At 52.8% G+C, this 19,915-nt stretch overlaps 1 protein-coding gene across 1 annotated transcript in view; it reads left to right on the top strand.

Moving 5' to 3' along the window:
- The window catches only part of ASTN1 (astrotactin 1), a gene marked incomplete at both ends in the record, with an annotated part of 57,254 nt that overhangs the window by 20,429 nt on the left and 16,910 nt on the right, over positions 1 to 19,915 (top strand). Inside the window, 12 exons of the mRNA XM_082052825.1 lie at positions 378 to 565; positions 4,722 to 5,115; positions 5,964 to 6,110; positions 6,768 to 6,875; positions 7,806 to 7,955; positions 8,954 to 9,121; positions 9,306 to 9,390; positions 17,098 to 17,172; positions 17,566 to 17,703; positions 18,638 to 18,788; positions 19,337 to 19,503; positions 19,671 to 19,865. Of these exons, the coding sequence (XP_081908951.1) occupies positions 378 to 565; positions 4,722 to 5,115; positions 5,964 to 6,110; positions 6,768 to 6,875; positions 7,806 to 7,955; positions 8,954 to 9,121; positions 9,306 to 9,390; positions 17,098 to 17,172; positions 17,566 to 17,703; positions 18,638 to 18,788; positions 19,337 to 19,503; positions 19,671 to 19,865 (1,966 nt within the window). The remainder of the gene's footprint in view (positions 1 to 377; positions 566 to 4,721; positions 5,116 to 5,963; positions 6,111 to 6,767; positions 6,876 to 7,805; positions 7,956 to 8,953; positions 9,122 to 9,305; positions 9,391 to 17,097; positions 17,173 to 17,565; positions 17,704 to 18,637; positions 18,789 to 19,336; positions 19,504 to 19,670; positions 19,866 to 19,915) is intronic.

Genomic DNA, 19,915 nt, shown 5'->3' with positions numbered 1-19,915 from the left:
GTCCTATATCCTCCACTCCCCATGGCTGGAGTCGTGTTTGACTTGAAGTGCATGGGTGAAATCTGGCTGGATTAGGGCTGGAAGGATGCTGCCGGGTTCCCTGAGTTGTTGTCAGCTAGTGCTCTGTCCCTATGCCACATCTGGATTTTTTTTCTGGATTTTTTTTTTTTATTCAGAAAAATATGATTTTACTCCACTTTAACCCTTCAGGTTGTGGGTTGTGTAGGGGTAACCACAACGCTGGCAGGAGGTGGCCAGAGGGAGCCTGCTGTGTGTGTCACTTGGTCCGTCCATCCATTTTTTGTGGAAGAGGTGGATGTTCTCCATCACCCCTCTCCTCTGCTGCATTTCCCACGTAACCAGCTTTGCTTTTGCAGAGATCTCAGGCAACACAGATGACATCCCACTGGTGCGCTGGCGGCAGCAGTGGCTGGAGAACGGCACGTTGCTCTTCCACATCCACCACCAAGATGGGGCCCCCAACCTGCCTGGCTTCGACCCCACAGATGAGCCCCAGCCCGAGTCGGCGGAGGAGGAGCTGCGGATCCTCCACATCTCTGTCATGGTACGTGATCGGAAGGCAGCCCGTGTTTAGGTGTTCAGACACGTGTGTGAAATATAGGGGCTTTTGAAAAGCCACGTATTCCCCCATCTGGCTCCAGCTGTCCTAGGCTGGGGAGCTGAGTCCATCTTCAGAAGCTTAACGAGCTGCCCTGGGCATCTCTCCGGACAATGTCATGTGCAGAGTGCTTTGTCACTGGGCTGCTTTAAACCTCTCCCTTAGTTTGCATCACTTTGCAAATATGCAGCTACCTGAAAGGAGGTTGGATGATGGAGGGGGTTGGTCTCTTCTCCCAAGTAACAAGTGATAGGATGAGAAGAAATGGCCTCAAGTTGCACCAGGGGAGGTTTAGATTGGATCTTGGGAACAATTTCTTCCCAGAAAGGGTTTTTGGGCATTGGAACAGGCTGCCCAAGGCAGTGGTGGAGTCACCATCCCTGGAGGGGTTGAACAGATGTGGAGGTGAGGTTCTTATGGACATGGTTTAGGGCTAGGGTTGGGTTAATGGTTGGACTCAATGATTTTAAGGGTCTCTTCCAACCAAAATGATTCTGTGACTCTATGATTCTATGTTTGCAGGGGTGCCTTTGTCCCCAGGGAGTGCTGGGCTCTGAAGGGCTCAACCACCTTAACCCGGGGTTAATTCACATTGACTTTGTCAGGAGCCCTTTGACCAGTGGATGGTGCCCGCTGCTCCGAGTGTCACGGTGCCACCAGGCACTGTCACCGCTGCTTTTATCAGCACAGCAGCCCTGTGGCCGCGCTTTCGCAGTGTGCAGCGAGCAAGAGCATCCCATGCACAGCTCTCTCCCTGCAGAAACACGGGGATGCGGTTTTAATGGCAGAGAAAAGAGGGTGAGACAGAGATCTGGGTGTTGGAGGTTGATCTGTCATTTGTTGTTTGTTTTCTTTTTGGTGTGGCTTTTTTTGTGTGTTTTGGTTTTTTTTTCCCTTCTGTTGGAAAAAATCCGAAGAATCTGACAACTTTTCTGCCACTGGAAGATAATTAGCTGGAGACAATGTGTTGCCGAGGCTGCAAACAGGCTGTTTAATGGTGCCTGCCCTAATGAGGGCCTCGATAGCTCCTCCAGATTGCAGCCCCAGGCCAGGTTTCTCCTCCATTATTTGTGCATGATTAGTCTCAAGAAAAAAAACAACAATAATCACTGGCAAAGCCACCCCCAAAAAAAACATTTCTGGCTGTTTCCTTTTTTTTTATTACGTGTTCCTGAGAGGGTGCATCACCTTGGGAGAGGCTGGCCCTGCTCTGCCACTGTGGTCTTGGTTTTCATGGGCAGCACTGACTGCCAAGGAGGGGACAGGAGTGCCTGAAACAAGGCTTATTATTGAGCTGATGAGAATGGCGGCTGCAACTCATCACTCTCCTACCAAAACGTGTAAATACAGATCGAATCCTCCCTCTCCCCCTTTTTCTCCATCACTCTCAGCTCCGCTCCAGCGACATCCTTACACCCTGACAAATAGAGCTTGGCTTTTGTGCCAGGAGTCGGGATCACGTGGAGTTTTCAAGGCTGATTTTTCTTTCTTTCCTGTGTGGTTGCCAAGGGAAGAAGTGCGAGCGAGGGGCTGTATCCATCGTGACAGCCGTCCGCACGTGGACCCTGCAATAAGCGGTCCCAGTGCTGGGCAGGGAGGATGAAGTGATTCTGTGAAGGCAGAATGGAAGTTTCTGTGCTCCCATGGAGAGGAATTGAGGGTCTGAGGTGCCCTGACCCCCTCCAGCCAGCACAGGATGGAGGAGACTTAGCATAGAATCATAGATTCATAGAATAGTTTGGGTGGGAAGGGACCTTCAAAGCTCACCCAGTCCAACCCCTGCCATGAGCAGGGACATCTTCACCAGCTCAGGTTGCACAGAGCCCCATCCAGCCTGGCCTGGGATGCCTCCAGGGATGGGGCATCCACCACCTCTCTGGGCAACCTGGGACAGTATCTCATCACCCTCAGTGTAAAAAATTTCTTCCTCGTTTCCAGCATGAATCTCCCTCCTTTAGTTTAAAATCATCACCCCTTGTCCTATCGCAACAGCCCCCGCTGAAAGGTCTGTCCCTATCTTTCTTATCGTCCCCTTTTAAGTACTGAAAAGCTACAATAAGGTTTCCCTGGAGCCTTCTCCAGGCTGAACAACCCCAAGTCCTGATTTTCCTCCTCCCTCTTGAAATTCCAAGTAGCCACAAGCTGCTTTTGCTCAGTGATAGTTTGAGCGCTCAGACGATCAAGGCAGAATAAATTCAGTTGCAAATTAAATAGCAAACAACAATAAATCCCTTTTTTTTGAGAACCTGCAGCTACAATGCTAAACAAATGGGCGTCTACCTGGCTGGAGCTACAGCTTGGTGTCCCTTGTTTGCCAGGGCAGGTGTATGGCCAAGCTCTCTGGGACTTGGGGGAAAACAATGTGCATACAGAGGGCAGCAAAGGAAGACCAGGAATGCCCCAGTGTATTTCTTTTTTTAAAGTTCTAGAGTTTGGAAGGAATGCTGGGAGATGGCATCGCAGCTCCGTTATCCTGGGAATGAAAGAGGGTTAAACCATAATGGCTGTTAGAGCTCCTTTTCCATCTGCCTCTCCCGCTTCTCATTCTATAATTCCCTTAATGTTTCGTCCTAATGGAGCAGATTATTACTATTATATTATTTTATCAAGATCACCTATTGCATAGAAAAGAAGAGGGGTCCTGGAGCTGTGGATGGACATGGAGCTCTTAGCTGGCTCCATGTGCTTTGTTATTATTATTATTATTATTGTTATTGTTATTATCATTATTATTAGCAAACTGGGTGTAAAGGCCCAGCTTGGGCTTTCATCTCGCCACCTCTCTTTGCAGTGGTGATGTCCCGCAGGAGGGTGATCTTGGGGACAATGGTGAGGTGGCAGGGCTGGGTGCAGTTTCGGGGTCCACCCCACAGGGGCAGGAGCTTCTTTAGTCTCTTTGCCCAGGCTTTCCCCAAACAACGTTTCATTCATCTGGCTGTCTTGAGCCTTGATCTCCTTTAATCTGTGCTGCAATTTCTGCAGGATACCCTGGGAAAATCTCCCAAGATCGAGAGTGACAGCACTGAAACTGCTTGGAAATGGGTCAGAAAAAAGTTGCCTGTAGGAGAGTTTGCCTGGAATAAATCTGAGCTCTGCTTTCAAAGCCGCGTTGCGGGAGAGTGAAACAAAACCAGGCTCTGCCTCAAATGCTGCTTTTTCATGCCTCGGTGGGGACTTCAAAGCCATCCCAGCTTGAGGCAGACTTCAGCCTGTGCCAGCACCTTCTTATCAGTGCCACTGGGCTCCTCTGGCCGTTGCTTTCACTTTGGCCACCCCAGAGCATCCCTGATGCATTTGCATAGAACCACAGACTCATTTTGGTTAGAAAAAACCCTCAAGATCATGGAGTCCAACTGTAAACCCAACACGGACACTAACCCATGTCCCTGAGAACCTCATCGCTGTGTCTATTCAGTCTTCCAGGGATGGTGTCTCCACCACTGCCTGTTCCAATGTCTGACAACCCTTTCCATTAAGATATTTTCCCCAATATCCAATCTAAACCTCCCCTGCACAACTTGAGGCCATTTCCTCTCGTCCTATCAGTTGTTACTTGGGAGAAGAGACCAACCCTGTCCATGCTCCAAGCTCCTTTCAGGCACTTCAGAGATCAGAAGGTCTCCCCTCAGCTCCTGTTCTCCAGCTGAACCCCCCCAGGTCCCTCAGCCTCTCCAATCACACTTGTGCTCCAGCCCCTTCCCCAGCTCCGTTCCCTTCTCTCAATTGGCTGCAGCACCTCAAGGGCTTTCTTGGTGTGAGGGGCCCACAACCAAACCCAGGATTCGAGGTTTGGCCTCCCCAGTGCCCAGTCCAGGGTGATGGTCACTGCCCTGGTCCTGCTGGTTACACCAGTGCTGGTACCAGCCAGGATGCTGGTGGCCTCTTGGCCACCAGGACACACGCTGGCTCGTGTTCAGCTGCTTTCACCAACACCCCCAGGTCCTTTTTGGCTGGGCAGTGTTCCAGCCACTCTTCCCTGAGCCTGTAGTGCTGCCTGGGGTCGCTGTTGCATCCCTCTTGCAACCCATGTGGGTTTGCTGCATACCTGGGTGGCAGCCGGTGCTGGTCCCTGGCTGATCCCCACTCACCTTTGTGCCCACAGGGAGGGATGATCGCCCTGCTGCTCTCCATCCTCTGCCTGGTCATGATCCTCTACACCCGCCGGCGCTGGTGCAAGCGGCGCCGGGTACCGCAGCCCCAAAAAAGCGCCAGCGCCGAGGCAGCCAACGAGATCCACTACATCCCGTCGGTGCTGATCGGGGGCCACGGGCGGGAGAGCCTGCGCAACGCCCGCGTCCAGGGCCACAACTCCAGCGGGACCCTCAGCATCCGCGAGACCCCCATCCTGGATGGCTACGAGTACGACATCACCGACCTGCGGCATCACCTCCAGCGCGAGTGCATGAACGGCGGGGAGGACTTCGCCAGCCAGGTCACCCGCACCCTGGACTCCCTGCAGGGCTGCAATGAGAAGGCCAGCATGGACCTCACACCAGGTGGAGATGGGACAGGGGAGCGTGGGCTTAGCTGGGACCTTTCCACTTCATTTTCTTGAGCTGGGTGCTTTCTACCTCATCTTCTTGAGCTGAGTCCTTTCCACATCATCTTCTCTCCATTGTTCCACATTTTCCCTTAGGCGTTATCTCCATTTCTCTGGGTTCTCATTGCACGTGGGATGTTGGTAGTACTCTGAAGGCACTTTCATTGCCGGAAAACCTGGCAGATGTTTGGGAGTGGTCAGCATTGGGTGGGACATGGCTGGGACAAGGCAGCGTGGGGCTTTAAGAGGAAGGGCTGTGTTTCCTGTGGTCTGATGGAGAACCAAAATGGTGTCCCCTCTGGTCCCATGGTGAACCCCAAAATTCACTTCTGTGTCCCAGGATTTCCAGTGTCTTCTTCAGCTGAGGTTTTTGGTAGCAAAATTTATACTTGCCATCAGTATGATTCAGCGTTAATCCTGTCTTCTGATCACCAGCAGAGGTTCCTTGAGGCTTGTAACACACTTGATTTTTGGCCATATTACCACCTGGAGCCTTCTTAACAGAGACATGGTTTGGGAAGACCATGGTGTGGTTCCTAAAGTTCTCTAGGGCTTTTTTTTGCCAACCTGGATATGCAGAAAGTGTTAAATCTTAGCTTTTGGCTAGGCTTGGAGGAGGTGCTGGTCCGCTTTGGGCTTTGAGGAACTTGTGAGGGTGCACTGGGGGCATCTCAGCCCATCAGCCATGGTACCGTGGTGACCTCATGGAGATGCTGGAGATGAATCTGAGGAAATCTTTCTTGCCTCCTTCCTTTTTAAAAATCTTTACCCTGAAAGATTTTGCCTTTGATTCTTCCCGCTCAGGGAGCGATAACGCCAAGGTGTCCCTGATGAACAAGTACAAGGACAACATCATTGCCACCAGTCCTGTGGACTCCAACCACCAGCAGGCCACCCTGCTGTCCCACACCTCCAGCAGCCAGCGCAAGCGCATCAACAACAAGGCGCGAGGTAGGGGTGATACTCTGGGGTAGATGGGGTGCTCTGGGCTTCCACCCATCCCCACTCCAGCTGGTGACCCTCTCATGGGTGGAGAAATAGGGTCAGTATTGGATGAGAGCATGGAAAAGAGGGTTTGGGTAGGGGAAGCTGAAGAAGCGGTGGCTGCAAGGACACAACTGCTGTTGGGTTGGTTGGTTGAAAAGATGCAGAGGATGTTTGCCCTGGTAAATATTTTTTTATACTGGCATGGCCATTGGGATAAGTTGCAATGTAATGAGAGCTGTGGTGGGGGACATGGCTGTGTGTGGTGGGGAGAGGAGAAGATGCTGTCCCTGCTGCACCTGGCAGATGTTGTTCCTGGTCTTGAAGGCCAGGCTCATGATACTAGGAAAAATTTCATCCCAGGAAGGGTTGTCAGGCATTGGAACAGGCTGCACAGTGCAGTGGTGGGGTCACCATCCCTGGAGGGGTTGAACAGATACAGAGATGAGGTTCTCAGGGACATGGGTTAGTGCCAGTGTTGGGTTAACGGTTGGACTTGATGATCTTGAGGGTCTCTTCCAACCAAAATGATTTTATGGTTCTATGAAGGGGTGATGTACGATGTGGCTGCTTGGGGTGGCATGGTGCCAGCCCCACTGTGACCACACTGGGTGTCCCCTGCAGCCGGCTCAGCATTTCTCAACCCTGAAGGGGACTCGGGGACGGAGGCGGACACCGATCCTCAGCTCACCTTCTACACGGACCCGTCCCGGAGCCGCAGGCGCAGCCGAGGTGGGTACGGGCGCAGAGGTGGGCAGCCAGCCGTGGTCCCTCTTGCTTTCTTTACCATCATCTCTCCAGGTTTGGAGAATTTCCATCGGCAGAAGATGGAAACGCAGGCGTGATGCTGGTTGCCGTGGGCAGGCTCCAGTCCTCGGTCCCACGGAGGGGCTGCCGCGGCTCTCCAGTGGAGTTTCTCAGCAGAGGATGAAATATATTCTGATTTTTGCTGGAGGCTTGTGCTGGGTTTTTTAGTGTGTATTAATGAGAAAGATGCTTCAAAGTCTGGCCCATGCACTCCTGTGCCGCTGCTCGGCACAGCGGTGCTGCGGGTTTGCTCTGGCACTGTGCACGTCCCAGCTGTGTGTGCAACGGAGGATGGAGACAGGTTTGGTCCCTGGGCAGGGGTCTCACCCTGCACCATCCCTTTGGGAGGTTTCCTCCCCAGAAAAGGAGAGTTTGTCTGTTTTCCCTCCTTCTCTGGATGGTGCCTTGTTTTTCTGGGGGTGGTGAGCCTGGTCACTGTGTCCTTTGCCCCCCCCCGTGCCCATGCTGGGAGACCAGTTCAGACTTTGTCTCCCCAGGGGATAGCTCAGCCCCCACCAGCTTTTTCTGCTCAGATTCTTAAGCTGAGAAACAAAGTCAAAGACCTGTGTGCCCTGAGCAGTGAGGGCTCTCCAGTGCTTTTTCAAGGGCAGCCAGGAAGCTGTTTTCATGACAAAATTAATCCAAAATAAGTGCTGAGAAGAAGGAGGTTGGGGGAGAAAAAGAGATATTTAATTTACCTTTTTTCTCCCCGGTATCTCTGCTCTGCTTTAAAGTTCTGCTGCTGCAAGATTAGATTGATGCTGGATTCCTAGGGAGCTGGGCAGGGTCTCTGGACCCCAAGATCTTCCTGGGTCCCTTGGGTCTCAGGTTTGACCGTGCTTTTGTGTTTCACAGTGGGGTCCCCCCGGAGCCCCGTCAACAAGACGACGCTGACCCTCATCAGTGTGACAAGCTGTGTCATCAGCCTGGTGTGTTCCTCCCACATGAACTGCCCTCTTGTCGTCAAGATCACCCTCCACGTCCCCGAGCACCTCATTGCTGATGGTGAGTGACCCCGTGGTCCTACCCACTCCTCCTGCCCCGCTCTGCAAGCTTTGATGGCGGGGAGGAGGGAGTAATGGAGTGGAGAGATGCAGGATGGGTGCAGGACAGATGGGACAGGCCTGGAACAGAGGTGGTGGATGTAGGGTGGAAGGAATGGGTGTGGGATGGAGGTGGCCATTGTGTGACAGAGGGGACAGGTGCAGGATGGAGGGGGCTGTTGTGGGACGGAGAAGACAGGTAAGGGATGGAGAAGACCATCACAGGGCAGAGGGGATGGGCATGGGATAGAGGAGTTAATTGTGGGAAAAAAAGGGGCTGTTGTGGCATAGAGGACACTGTCTTGGGATGGAGAGGACTGTCATGGGCTGGAGGGGATGCAGGGAACCATCATGGGACCCTCACTACAAGAAAGACCTTGAGGTGCTGGAGTGAGTTGAGAGAAGGGAACGGAGCTGGGGAAGGGGCTGGAGCACAAGTGTGATGGGAGCGGCTGAGGGACCTGGGGGGTTCAGCTGGAGAACAGGAGCTGAGGGGAGACCTTCTGATCTCTGAACTGCCTGAAAGGAGCTTGGAGCCAGGGGTTGTTGATCTCTTCTCCCAAGTAACAAACGATCGGACAAGAGGAAGTGGCCTCAAGTTGTACCGAGGGAAGTTTAGATTGGATATTGGGAAACATTTATTCTGGGAATGGCATTGGAACAGGCTGCCCAGGGCAGTGGTGGAGTCACCATCCCTGGAGGGGTTGAACAGATGCGGAGATGAGGTTTTTAGGGACATGGGTTAGTGCCAGTGTTGGGTTAATGGTTGGACTCGATGAACTTCAGGGTCTGTTCCAACCAAAAAGATTCTATGATTCCATGATAATGGGACGGAGGAATCCATCACAGGACGGAGGGAACTGTCACAGGATGGAGGGGTCCATTCTGGGATGTAGGGGACCATCGTGGGATGGAGGGGACAGCAGCAGGTTGCCACTACTGACTCCCCTCTGGGCACAGGGAGCCGGTTCATCCTGCTGGAGGGGAGCCAGCTGGATGCCAGTGACTGGCTGAACCCGGCGCAGGTCGTCCTCTTCTCTCAGCAAAACTCCAGCGGGCCGTGGGCTCTGGACCTCTGCGCCCGGCGCCTCCTTGACCCCTGTGAACACCAGTGCGACCCTGAGACTGGTAGGTGATCAGGCAATTGGGGTGGGTTTGGGAGCTCATCTCTGCCTGCTCAATGTGGCGTTGGTGGGAAGATGCTTTCTGGTCTTGCTCCGCGTGGGATGACGGAGCTGCTGGCTGCAGGCTGGGTTTGGCAGGGATACACCTCGAAAGTGTGTCCTCTTGTGTCCCCCCCATCTCTCCATAGGTGAGTGTCTCTGCTATGAAGGTTACATGAAGGACCCCGTGCATAAGCATCTCTGCATCCGGAATGAGTGGGGAACAAACCAGGGGTGAGTGTGTACCTGCCGCAACCTGCCCAGGCTTGGACCAGCCTCGCACAAGCTGCTGGGCTTCAACCGTGGCATTGTAGGGCTGGGGCAAATCCTCTTGGGCTAAAGAGGTGGAGGCATCTCAGCGAATCTCTGCAGCAGGTCTGAGGGATGCAGGGATTTCTATTCCTTGAAATAATCAGAAGTGATGTAGAAGAGGCCATTGTTAGGTTTCAGAGTGAACGCCCCCTGTAGAAGATGGAGGCTGCTTCTCTTCCCCTTGTGGACACTCTCCTTGGTATCCTGTGTTTTGTGGGGCTTTGGGTTTCGGGGTGCAAGGCTGGGATTGAGCTGTGGTCCCTGGGGGAGGTGGAAGGCTGCAGGGTGGGGACACTCTGCTGAAAATTGGGCAAATCAGCTGCTTCAGTGCCATGGCCTGAGGGAACAGAGCAGTCACCGTCTGCTCCACGGCTTTACACCACTGGAAGTACAAAGGGAGATTCTTCTGATATTTCGGCAGCAATTTGGTGGGGGGCCCAAAAGTTCCCATCTCTCTGTGACCCTCTGGGGATGCTCCATCTGGTCCTTAACACTTGTGGGTCTCTGATGTGCAGACAGGGACCTGCAGGGATGGCTGGAGGTAGCATGGAGAAAGCCGAGACACCCCCAAAAACAGAGGCCCTATGTGCACAACCGCCTCCAACACCCTTTTTCCTCCCCTCATCTCACAGCTCTGCGGTAGCAGCGGTCCTGGTATGGCAGGATGCCCTCTCTGAAGTCATTAGTCTTCACAGCAGGATGAGAAAACCATCAAAGGCTGAGCTCGGTGGCCTCCCTGCCGTGCAGCCGTGGGAGGCTGCCCGTGCCAACCCCAGCTGTGTCCCTTTGAACTGGGGCCCGGGGAGAGCTCTGCTGCTCTGTCTCCAACCCCCTCTCTGCTTTTTTGCTTTATTTATTTATTTATTTAATTATTTAATTTTAAAAGCAATTTAGCAATTAAATACAGTGCGGAGCACTGGCTGTTGGAGACAAGGGTGGCTGTCATTGTGTATGCCAGGCTGGGGACAGAGTGATGTTTGTGAGACAGGTGAGCCTGTGCTGGGGATGTGCTGAGCAATGTGGTCAGAGTCCCCAAACCACCATGAGGTACCACTGCCAGGGTGGGAAAATCCAGGCAGCAATGCATGTCCTTGCCCTGTTCATCCTCAGGGGACACGTGTCTGACAGGGATGTCCCCAGCTCCTCTGTGCCCAGAGACACTAAGTGATGGGGACTGGGTCATGGGAGGGTTATTCCCTCTACCAGACACTTGCTTGTTTTTGGGATGTGTTTGGTTTTGGAGTCTCGCATGTGGGTTGGAAAGAGCACATGGACACCCATGGCTTTGGTGCCAGCCTTGGTCAAAGCCACCAGCAGCATGCTGGACCAACCACCTGGCAAAAAGCAAGAGGGCAAATGACTTTGCCCATTGAGGCAGGTAGTAAAAATGGATAAGCACAGGTGGAGAAACATTTGCTTCCTTCCCCTCAGCTTCACACTTCTCCTCCCATGCACATTGCTCTTCTCTAGCTTCTTCCTGATCTGGCTGCTCCATCGTCTAAAGGGAAAGCTGCTTACGGGCATTTTGGGAAAAAATATGGCTGGTGAGAAGCTCAGGTCAGGAAGGGCAAATCCATTCCTGAAACCTTCTGGACCTTTTCACAGCTTCAGACCCAGCTTTAGTCTCAGCAACGCTAATCTGGAAGGTGCACAGGACTCTCTTCATTCCTCTGGAGGATTTGGGACCACTTTTCAGACACAGCTCCATCCTGATGTCCCCACAGGAGCTCTCTCCATGCTCACATTTGAAATTCTGCCTTTTCTCCTGCAGCAGTGTTCATACCTGGCCAGGATATGTTTTGGTTTGGGTCTCTTATATACCAAAGTTGGCTCTGATAAATCCCACACAGCATTTCCAGCATACATTTCTGTTTGGGACAGAGAAATGTAGCAGATCTCTTTTACCCCAAGCTGTAATGCAGCCCTAGACCATGGTGGGGCCATCAAAGTCCTTCTGCCCTTCTCTGGGCTCTTGAGATGGCTCCAGCACTGCAGTGTCAGGGCTCTTTCAGTGCTGCCCTTTGAGAGCTCCTCTCCCAAGCAGTTTTGGGGTCATTTTGGATCTTTTCCTTGAACATGTCAGGTTTTTGTTTCAGAAAATGGTAGGAGCAGAAACCATGTTTAACCCAGCCATCCCTTTCTGCAGCTTCTGCTGTTTATAGGGGCTCTTGAAAGCGTGTCCGCACTAAGCATCATGATGCCAGGACCAGCTTGATGTTCAATGAGGATTTTTTTAATGCAACATGTTCTGTTCCTGCTGTGCAGGTGCTGCTTGGTGCAGCTCTGCCTGCAAGGGCTTGTGATGGTGGAGGTCTCTTCCACCTGTCCAAGGTGTTCCCTGTGAAACCTTGGCCTCCACAGGGTCATGTCTGGGAGCCCATTTAATTGAATAACTTGTAACTTAAACCTGGTATTTACCTTTTTTTTGGGGTAGAGGTTGAGCTGCCAGACAACACTGTCTTTTGTTGTGCTCATCATATCACTCCCAGCTCCACCAACAAGGTTGCCCACAGGGCCACCTAAAAGAATCATCTACAAATCCTCTTCTCTCTCCCCTTGTCCCAAGGCAAGGTTAACTGTGCCCGAACCATTTCGGACTGTTGTTCGTCTAATGTGCTCCTAACCCCTCCAGTATTGGAGGGTTGGGTGTTGCTGTGGGTGGCACAAGCCCAGTAGTGAGACAGGCCCTGGAGAAGCCACGTTGGCTCTCGGCAAAGGGAGGGTCAGCAGAGCAGGACCTGGGGGCTCTGCCAAATCCCTTGGTGTCCTTAGGAGTGACCTGGTCTGGTTATGTTCCTTGGGTGGTGTTTTTATCTGAAAACTCTTTTCAACCCTTTGGGTTAGATAGATTTGCCATCGATTTGTTTTTATTTACGGTGATTATGGGTTGGTTTGGTGTCTGATCACTTGGCAGCACCTAATTTTGCTCATCTTTTAACTTTATTGGCGATGGCAGTGAGGCTTTGTGTGCTGTTTGTGTTTTGGGTACCATGCTGAGATCCACGCCGCCACGGTACATCTTTTACTCAATGCATCCGCTCCCTAAATCTTCATCAGTTTTTCAAAAAATAAGATCTTTTTGATCACGGGTAGCAGATACACTTGATCAGCTGCTTTTTTTTGTGCTGCTCCTCAGCTGTTTTTAAACAAATCTGGCTGGTGCTGTTTGTGTGTTCGCAGTCTGTATTCCTCATTTGATATGCATTGTTAATTAGCTGCTTTTCAGCTCTTACTCCAACGTTTCCTGGGTAGGATTCAATTTCCAGCAACCCAACCTGCCCTGCCTCATCTTTGCTCATCAAACCAAATTCCTGCGGTTACTTCGTGGTGTGACTTGACCAAAAGTCAAACCGTCTCATTCTGCCTTTGGTTAATAAACTATTACCTGCCTGTATTTGTACTTCTTCATCTCAGGCCTCAGATCCATCATTCCCACATGCTGTTCTCACCCGGGTGCCCTTTTCAGACACCCCAATGAGATTTAAAATATTCTGCATTTAAGGGGTCTTTATCAATGTGCCCTTTCAACTTCTAATGTGCTTCACCCCAGCACCGGGAGGTTTTAGGCCAGTTTAGGGTAAATTGGCAAACACATCTTGCTGGGTGTTCTCATCCACTTCTAGCAGTTGGCAAGCAGGGGCCACCCAAGCTGCCCCCCCATGCAGGGCAAGTCACCTCTTTTCTCCAACCTGCAGCCTTGTAGATGTTTTTTCCAGCACAGGACCCAAATTAGTGCAACAACCCATGTCCTGGTCACCCATCTCCTGTCCCCATGGTGCCACTTCATGCTGAAGTGACAAGGACAGCACTTTTCCCGCTTAAAGTATTTTTTTCCTCTCTTTTTTTTTTTTTTTTCCCCACCCATTTTTCTATCATTTTTTTCCTCTCTGCCTCTCTCCATCCCCTGCTGTGTGCCTCGGCTTTGCGAGCTTGAAGGACGGCCAGATAAAAAGCTCCTCTTTCTTTCAGATCCTTTCACCAAACCACCCATCCGCCTCCTCCTCCCGCCCCATTCTCCTCGCAGATTTACAAGCAGCCCAGGGAGAAAGTGCCAGCATTAGCATTTTTAATAAAGAGCTGCTTGGAAGGGATGGTAGGGGGTGGGGAGGCGGGAAGGAGAGAGGCATTGGCAGCTGAAACCCGGGCAAAGATGTTGCAAAGCAAAGCAAAGTCGGGGTCCTCCGACCTCCCTGCCAGCCCCCATTGAGCTGCTCCGGGTTAGTTCATCACAGATGCATCCTGCAAGCACTGGGCTTTGATTCCTCATCCCACCTGTCTTGTCCAGGAGAGCTTTGCAAGGACCAAGGGCTGGGAGGAGGATGGTTCTTGATGCTGGAAGTCAGGCTGGCTTCCTCCACTTGGGGCTGCAGTTCGAGTGTGGTGGGGGGTCCTGTTGAGGTGGGACAGAGCATCACCAGGGGCAGCAGGTCTGGAGGGATTAGCTGTGACTTCAGGAGCTTCCTCTCAAGCCCAGATCTGGAATTCAGAGAAGGGCAATGAAACTGGGAAAGGGGCTGGAGCACAAGTGTGATGGGAGCGGCTGAGGGACCTGGGGGGTTCAGCTGGAGAACAGGAGCTGAGGGGAGACCTTCTGATCTCTGAACTGCCTGAAAGGAGCTTGGAGCCAGGGGGGTCAGGCTGCGCTCCCCAGGAACAAGTGCCAGGACCAGAGGAAACAGCCTCAAGTTGTGCCAGGAGAGGTTTAGGTTGGACATTGGGAATAAATTCTTCCTGGAAAGGGCTGTCAGGCATTGGAACAGGCTGCTCAGGGCAGTGGTGGAGTCACCATCCCTGGAGGGATTGAACAGATGCAGAAATGAGGTTCTTAGGGACATGTTTTAGTGTCAGTGTTGGGTTAATGGTTGGACTGGATGATCTTGAGAGTCTCTTCCACCCAAAATGGTTCTATGATGTTCCAACTGGAAAAAGCAAGAAGTCTTTAAGATCATCCTGGGGATGCCCTGGCTGCGCTCTGGCCGTGGAACTTGCTCACTACGTGTGGGGAGTTTGCTGGTTCTCAGCTGCCCTGGTGATCCCCCGTCTTTTTGTTTCAGATGTCTGCCTGTGTGCCAAGGCTCACAGGGTGCCGAGAGCTGTCATTTCTGCCCCATTTAATCCAACCTGGTCAGGCACAGAGCTGCTTTGAGGAGTCCTGCTTTCCTTTGTGAGCTCTGAAGACCAAAATACCTGCCAAGAGCAACAGAAACCAGAGCAGCGAGGTGCCTGTGGTGATCACAGAAAGCAGGGAGGGAGACAGCTGTGGGGGCACATGCTCGCGTGATAGGAGAGGAAGGAGGGGGTGAAACAGCGACAGAGGCACAGGGGGCAAAGGATGCAATGGAGGAGGTGAGGTGGAGAGATCTCACCCCATCCTCTGCAGCAGAAGGCACAAGTGTGTGTGCATGGGTGGAAATGTCAGTGCTGAGCTCATGGAGAGCTTTCTTGGAGATGAGGATGGATAAGTGCATCCTGTTGAGCTGGAGGTCTTGTGTGGAGACCATCCCAACACATCCCTGCAGAAGGTGTCGAGTTCTTGCAGACTCAGTGGTGCCTGGCAGCATTATCATAGTCATTTTGGTTGGAAGAGACTCTCCAGATCATTGAGTCCAACTGATAACCCAATCCTGGCACTAACCCATGTCCCTAAGAACCGTATCTCTGCATCTTTTAAACCTTTCCAGGGATGGTGACTCCACCACTGCCTTGGGCAGCCCGTTCCAGTGCCCAACAGCCATTTCTGTAAATAAACTTTTCCTAATATACCATCTAAACCTCCTGTGGCACAACTTTTCATTTCGTCCTGTCGCTTGTTTCTGGGGAGCAGAGCCCGACCCCTCTTCGCTCCAAGCTCCTTTCAGGCAGTTCGGAGATCAGGTCTCCCCTCAGCTCCTGCTCTCCAGGCTGAACCCCCAGGTCCCTCAGCTGCTCCCATCACACTTGTGTTCCAGCCCCTTCACCATTGATTGTCCTCTGCCACGTAGGCACATAGCTAAAGGCTGAACCTTCCTTTTAACAGGCCTTTTTTGACCCTGAGTAGAAGCAAAAGTCAGGCAGACTGAGGAGATGCCACCTGGTGCCTTCCTGGTGCTTGGAAACCTCTTCCCCAGCTCCAAGTCATCATCACGCAAATTTAACCACAGTTGGAAATTGCACCCTGGGCTGACATAACCTGGCCTGGGTGCTGATTTCCATCTCCCAGGCAGGTCCAAGCCCGCTGGCCTCGTGTCCCAGATGTGCCAGCACCTATGGGCTGCCAGATGTGCCACCTGGCAGAGGTCCGGCAGCCACCACACCTGCACCAGGGCTGAGCCCTGCTGTGAGCAGAGAGCGGCTCTTCACAACTGCTTTTCCACTCCAGTCACTGGGGAACAATACCTCGCCTCTGCTTTTGTTCCCTGCCCGACGCTCTCCTGAGAAGCGAGAATAAAACCCATCTGCAGGAGCGCTGGGAGGTGGAGGCGAGAGGCATTCAAGGCATCGGCGAGACACATCGTTTCCTGGCCACAGATGACCTCGTTCCGAGCAATCCGATCTGCGGGCGGGATGTAATCCCCTGCTCCCGGCCGGGAAGGCGGCATTGTATCCCAGCGAGCTGTAATCCTGCAATCAGGATTTTTTTATTATTATTTTTAATTTTTTCGTTTTTATTTTGTCCTGACTGAAATAACTTCAGATTAGAAATTAAAGCGCTCGTGCAGGAGAGCTGTAATTGTCTCTGGAGAAAATCCTCGGGCTTGTCAGCGGCACCCGATGCTCTCACCCTGAATTTTAACAGTAGCGATGTGACAGGATGGAAAAAAATCTTTCTTCCCCAGTTCTGAGCTCTTGCAAAGGGGATTTGGAGCTTTAAGGTTTGGGAATGGGGTTTGTGTTGCCTGATTCCAAGCCCACCATGGTGGGGTTCTCTGTGTCCCCCCTTGCTCTGCCTTGTCATCCTCCCTCTGCACGTGATGCTCTGCCAGCAGGTCCCCAGGTGTCACAGCCACGGGTGTCCCACCGGCCACCAAGCTGTGGTTGCACATCACCCTGTGCTGTCTAGGAATGGAGGAGATGGGGCCATCAGTTCTCCAGCCTCCCTCTTAGCCCCAAAATTCCAACTTGTCTTCTGGACCCCTTTGCAAAATCCTGTGGGGACTGAGGCTTCCTGAGTTCCCCTCCTGCAATGGTGACACCTGAGGGGTACCAGGCAGGTGATGAAGCTGCAGCCCCAGACCTGATGTGCTCCCTTGCAAAAGCCTCACAGACAGAGGGTTCAGCTGCGTTTTGGGTTGTTGTGGTTTTTTTCAATTCGATGGCTGTGATATAAATTCCTAAAACACGAGCTGGGTGAGTGCTACCTGAGCATACAGAAGTGTGAGGCTCATGGATGCTAAGCTGGGGGGGGTGGGCTTGGGAGCTTGCTGTGTGCCACTGAGCCACTGGTGGGTTGGGGATGGTGTGAGGATCTGATTTTGTAGGAACCCCAAAAAGGAGATCTTAGACGGGGGCTATTTTATTACTTTGTCCTGGATTGGTTTAAGATGTCTCATGCCAGGACCCCTCTGCACATGAGCTGGAAGCTGAATAAGGCAATGATTTTAGGTGGTGAGGGTGTGATGTCAACATGATGCTTTTGGGTTTCTCTTCCAGGCCTTGGCCATACACCATCTTCCAGCGTGGCTTCGACTTGGTGCTGGGTGAGCAGCCATCTGACAAGATTTTTCGGTAAGCGGTAAAGACAACGTGATCAGCACATTTTGAAGCTTAAAAATATGACTCAGGGCATATGGGCAGGCTGGTCTCCCCATCTGGCAGTGCAGAGCGTGGCTGTCCTGTGCCACCTCCTGGGCACATTCGAGCATGGCTGGGAAGGTCCTACCACAGCTGCCTTGTGGGCTGCAGGATACCCAGCAGCGGGTTCTTCTTCTCCATCCATGATAAGAGTGAAGTTTAGGATCTGAAGGAGGATTTCTAAGGAAAATACAATTGTTGTTAGGTTTGGGGATTTTTAATTACCTAAATTATGCGTGCTTTTTTACGTCAGGGTAGGGAGGAGGTGCAAGGGCTTAGTTTTGGATCGTTTCCCCCCACACCAGCCTCTGCTGCTCTCCCTGGCAGGTTCACCTATACCCTGGGGGAAGGCATGTGGCTTCCACTGAGCAAGAGCTTTGTCATCCCACCGGCCGAGCTGGCCATCAACCCCTCAGCCAAGTGCAAGACCGACATGACGGTGATGGAGGATGCGGTGGAGGTCAGGTAGGTGAGATGGTGGGGTGAGGGTGTAGTAGGAGGTGTTTCAGTAAATTGATGGTGTGTCCCTGGAGCGAGAGGACCAGACCAAAGCACACAGGGGTTGATGAGAGCTGGGACCCCATATTTTGCAGGTAGAGATTAGTACATATAATCATGTTGGTTGGAAAAGACCCTCAAGATCATCTAGTCCAACCATTAACCTGACTCTGTCACTAAACCACGTCCTCAGGGATGGTGACTCCACCACTGCCCTGGGCAGCCTGTTTCGGTGCCCAACAGCCCTTTCCGGGAAGAATTTGTTCCCAGTGTCCAACCTAAACCTCTTCTGGTGCAACTTGGGGTGATGTCCTCTCGTTCTGTCGCTTGTTACTTGGGAGAAGAGACCAACACCCTCCACACTCCAAGCTCCTTCCAGGCAGTTCAGAGATCAGAAGGTCTCCCCTCAGCTCCTGTTCTCCAGGCTGAAACCCCCAGGTCCCTCAGCCACTCCCATCACACTTGTGCTCCAGCCCCTCCCCGAGTTCCGTTCCCTTCTCTCAACTCACTCCAGCACCTCAAGGGCTTTCTTGTAGTGAGGGGCCCAAAACTGACCCCAGGATTTGAGGTTTGGCCTCCCAAGGGTGATGGTCACTACCCTGGTCCTGCTGGCCACACCAGTGCTGGTACAAGTCAGGATGCTGGTGGCCTTTTTGGCCACCTGGGCACACAGTGGTGCATGTTCAGGCTGTCCATTAACCTGCCCCCTTTAGCAACTGCAAAGCTGAGCCTTTCTTGGTAGCTCTCATCATCTCAGTAGCTCCTCTATCCCTTGAAAAGCTTGGCTGCCGTTCAGTTTGCTGTCAGCCCGAGGGAAACCCAAGCTCTGGAAAAACCCCACGTTTGTGCACGTGTTTGCAACATCTCATTGGAGCAGTGACACTTCTCCTCCTCCTCACAGGGAAGAGCTGATGACCTCCTCCTCCTTCGACAGCCTGGAGGTTCTCCTCGACTCTTTCGGCCCCGTCCGCGACTGCTCCCGGGACAACGGGGGCTGCAGCAAGAACTTCCGCTGCATCTCAGACCGCAAGCTGGACTCGACGGGCTGCGTGGTGCGTGTACCCCTGGGACCTGCCAATCCCTTATGGTGTGAGCAAGGAGGGGGAGGGAAGAGGAAAAGGGCTGTACCCTTCCTCCCTATCGCCTCAGGATTAACATTTTGGGGTTGTTTTGCAGTGGGAAGAGATGGCATAGAATCACAGTATAGTTTGGGTGGGAAGAGACCTTCAAAGCTCATCTAGTCTAACCCCTGCCATGAGCAGGGACATCTTCACCCAGATCAGGTTACTCAGAGCCCTGTCCAGCCTGGCACTGAATTTCAGGCTGGCATCTCCTCTGTCCCTGCCCTTGCTGCACACACAAGGGAGTGAGATCCCATCTACTTGCTGGCTTACCAGGAGGTCCTACATCACCCAGGTGTGTACCCTGTCACTGCCACAGCTGCTTTGCTGCAGTTGCGGGGGAGAGGACATGCCCCTGAGCATTGCTCAGGCTGTGATTTCCAATGGAGAGCAGTGCCAGAGCCCTCCCATCCACCTCAATCCCTGGGCCAGATTTCTTCTTCAGGAGCTTCACCTCTCACTTCCCCCACCCCTGCCAGTGCCCGACAGGACTGAGCCCCATGAAGGATGGCACCGGCTGCTATGACCGTCATGTCGGCGTGGACTGCTCAGATGGCTTCAACGGGGGCTGTGAGCAGCTGTGCCTGCAGCAGATGGTCCCCCTGCCTGAGGAGCCCCTGCTCTACAACATCCTTATGTTCTGCGGGTGAGTGACCCATCACCACCCCAGCCATTGGGACATCCCCGGGGTGCCGCTGTACCTTGCTGCTGCCACCCTGAGCTCATATGGTCCCCAGTGTCCCTGCTGGGGTGGTCTCAGTCCCTACCAGTGGGGGCTGCAGCTGATGGTGGACCCCATGCTGGCTTCTCCAGGTGCATCGAGGACTACAAGCTGGGCACGGATGGACGGTCATGCCAGCTCATCTCAGAGTCGTGCCCTGAAGCAGGGGACTGCGGTGAGCCCCGTGAGATGCCCATGAACCAGACGCTCTTCGGGGAGATGTTCTATGGCTACAACAACCACTCCAAGGAGGTGGCCCCAGGCCAGGTGCTCAAAGGGACATTCAGGTGAGTTGGGGATGTGGGGGGGTGACCCCAGCAGGGTCAGACCTTGTGGT

This window comes from Streptopelia decaocto (assembly GCF_964273445.1).
Source record: "Streptopelia decaocto genome assembly, chromosome: 5".
Taxonomy (NCBI): Eukaryota; Metazoa; Chordata; class Aves; order Columbiformes; family Columbidae; genus Streptopelia; species Streptopelia decaocto.
Note: the sequence above shows the minus strand (reverse complement) of the source record. Positions and strands in the feature narration are given on the sequence as shown.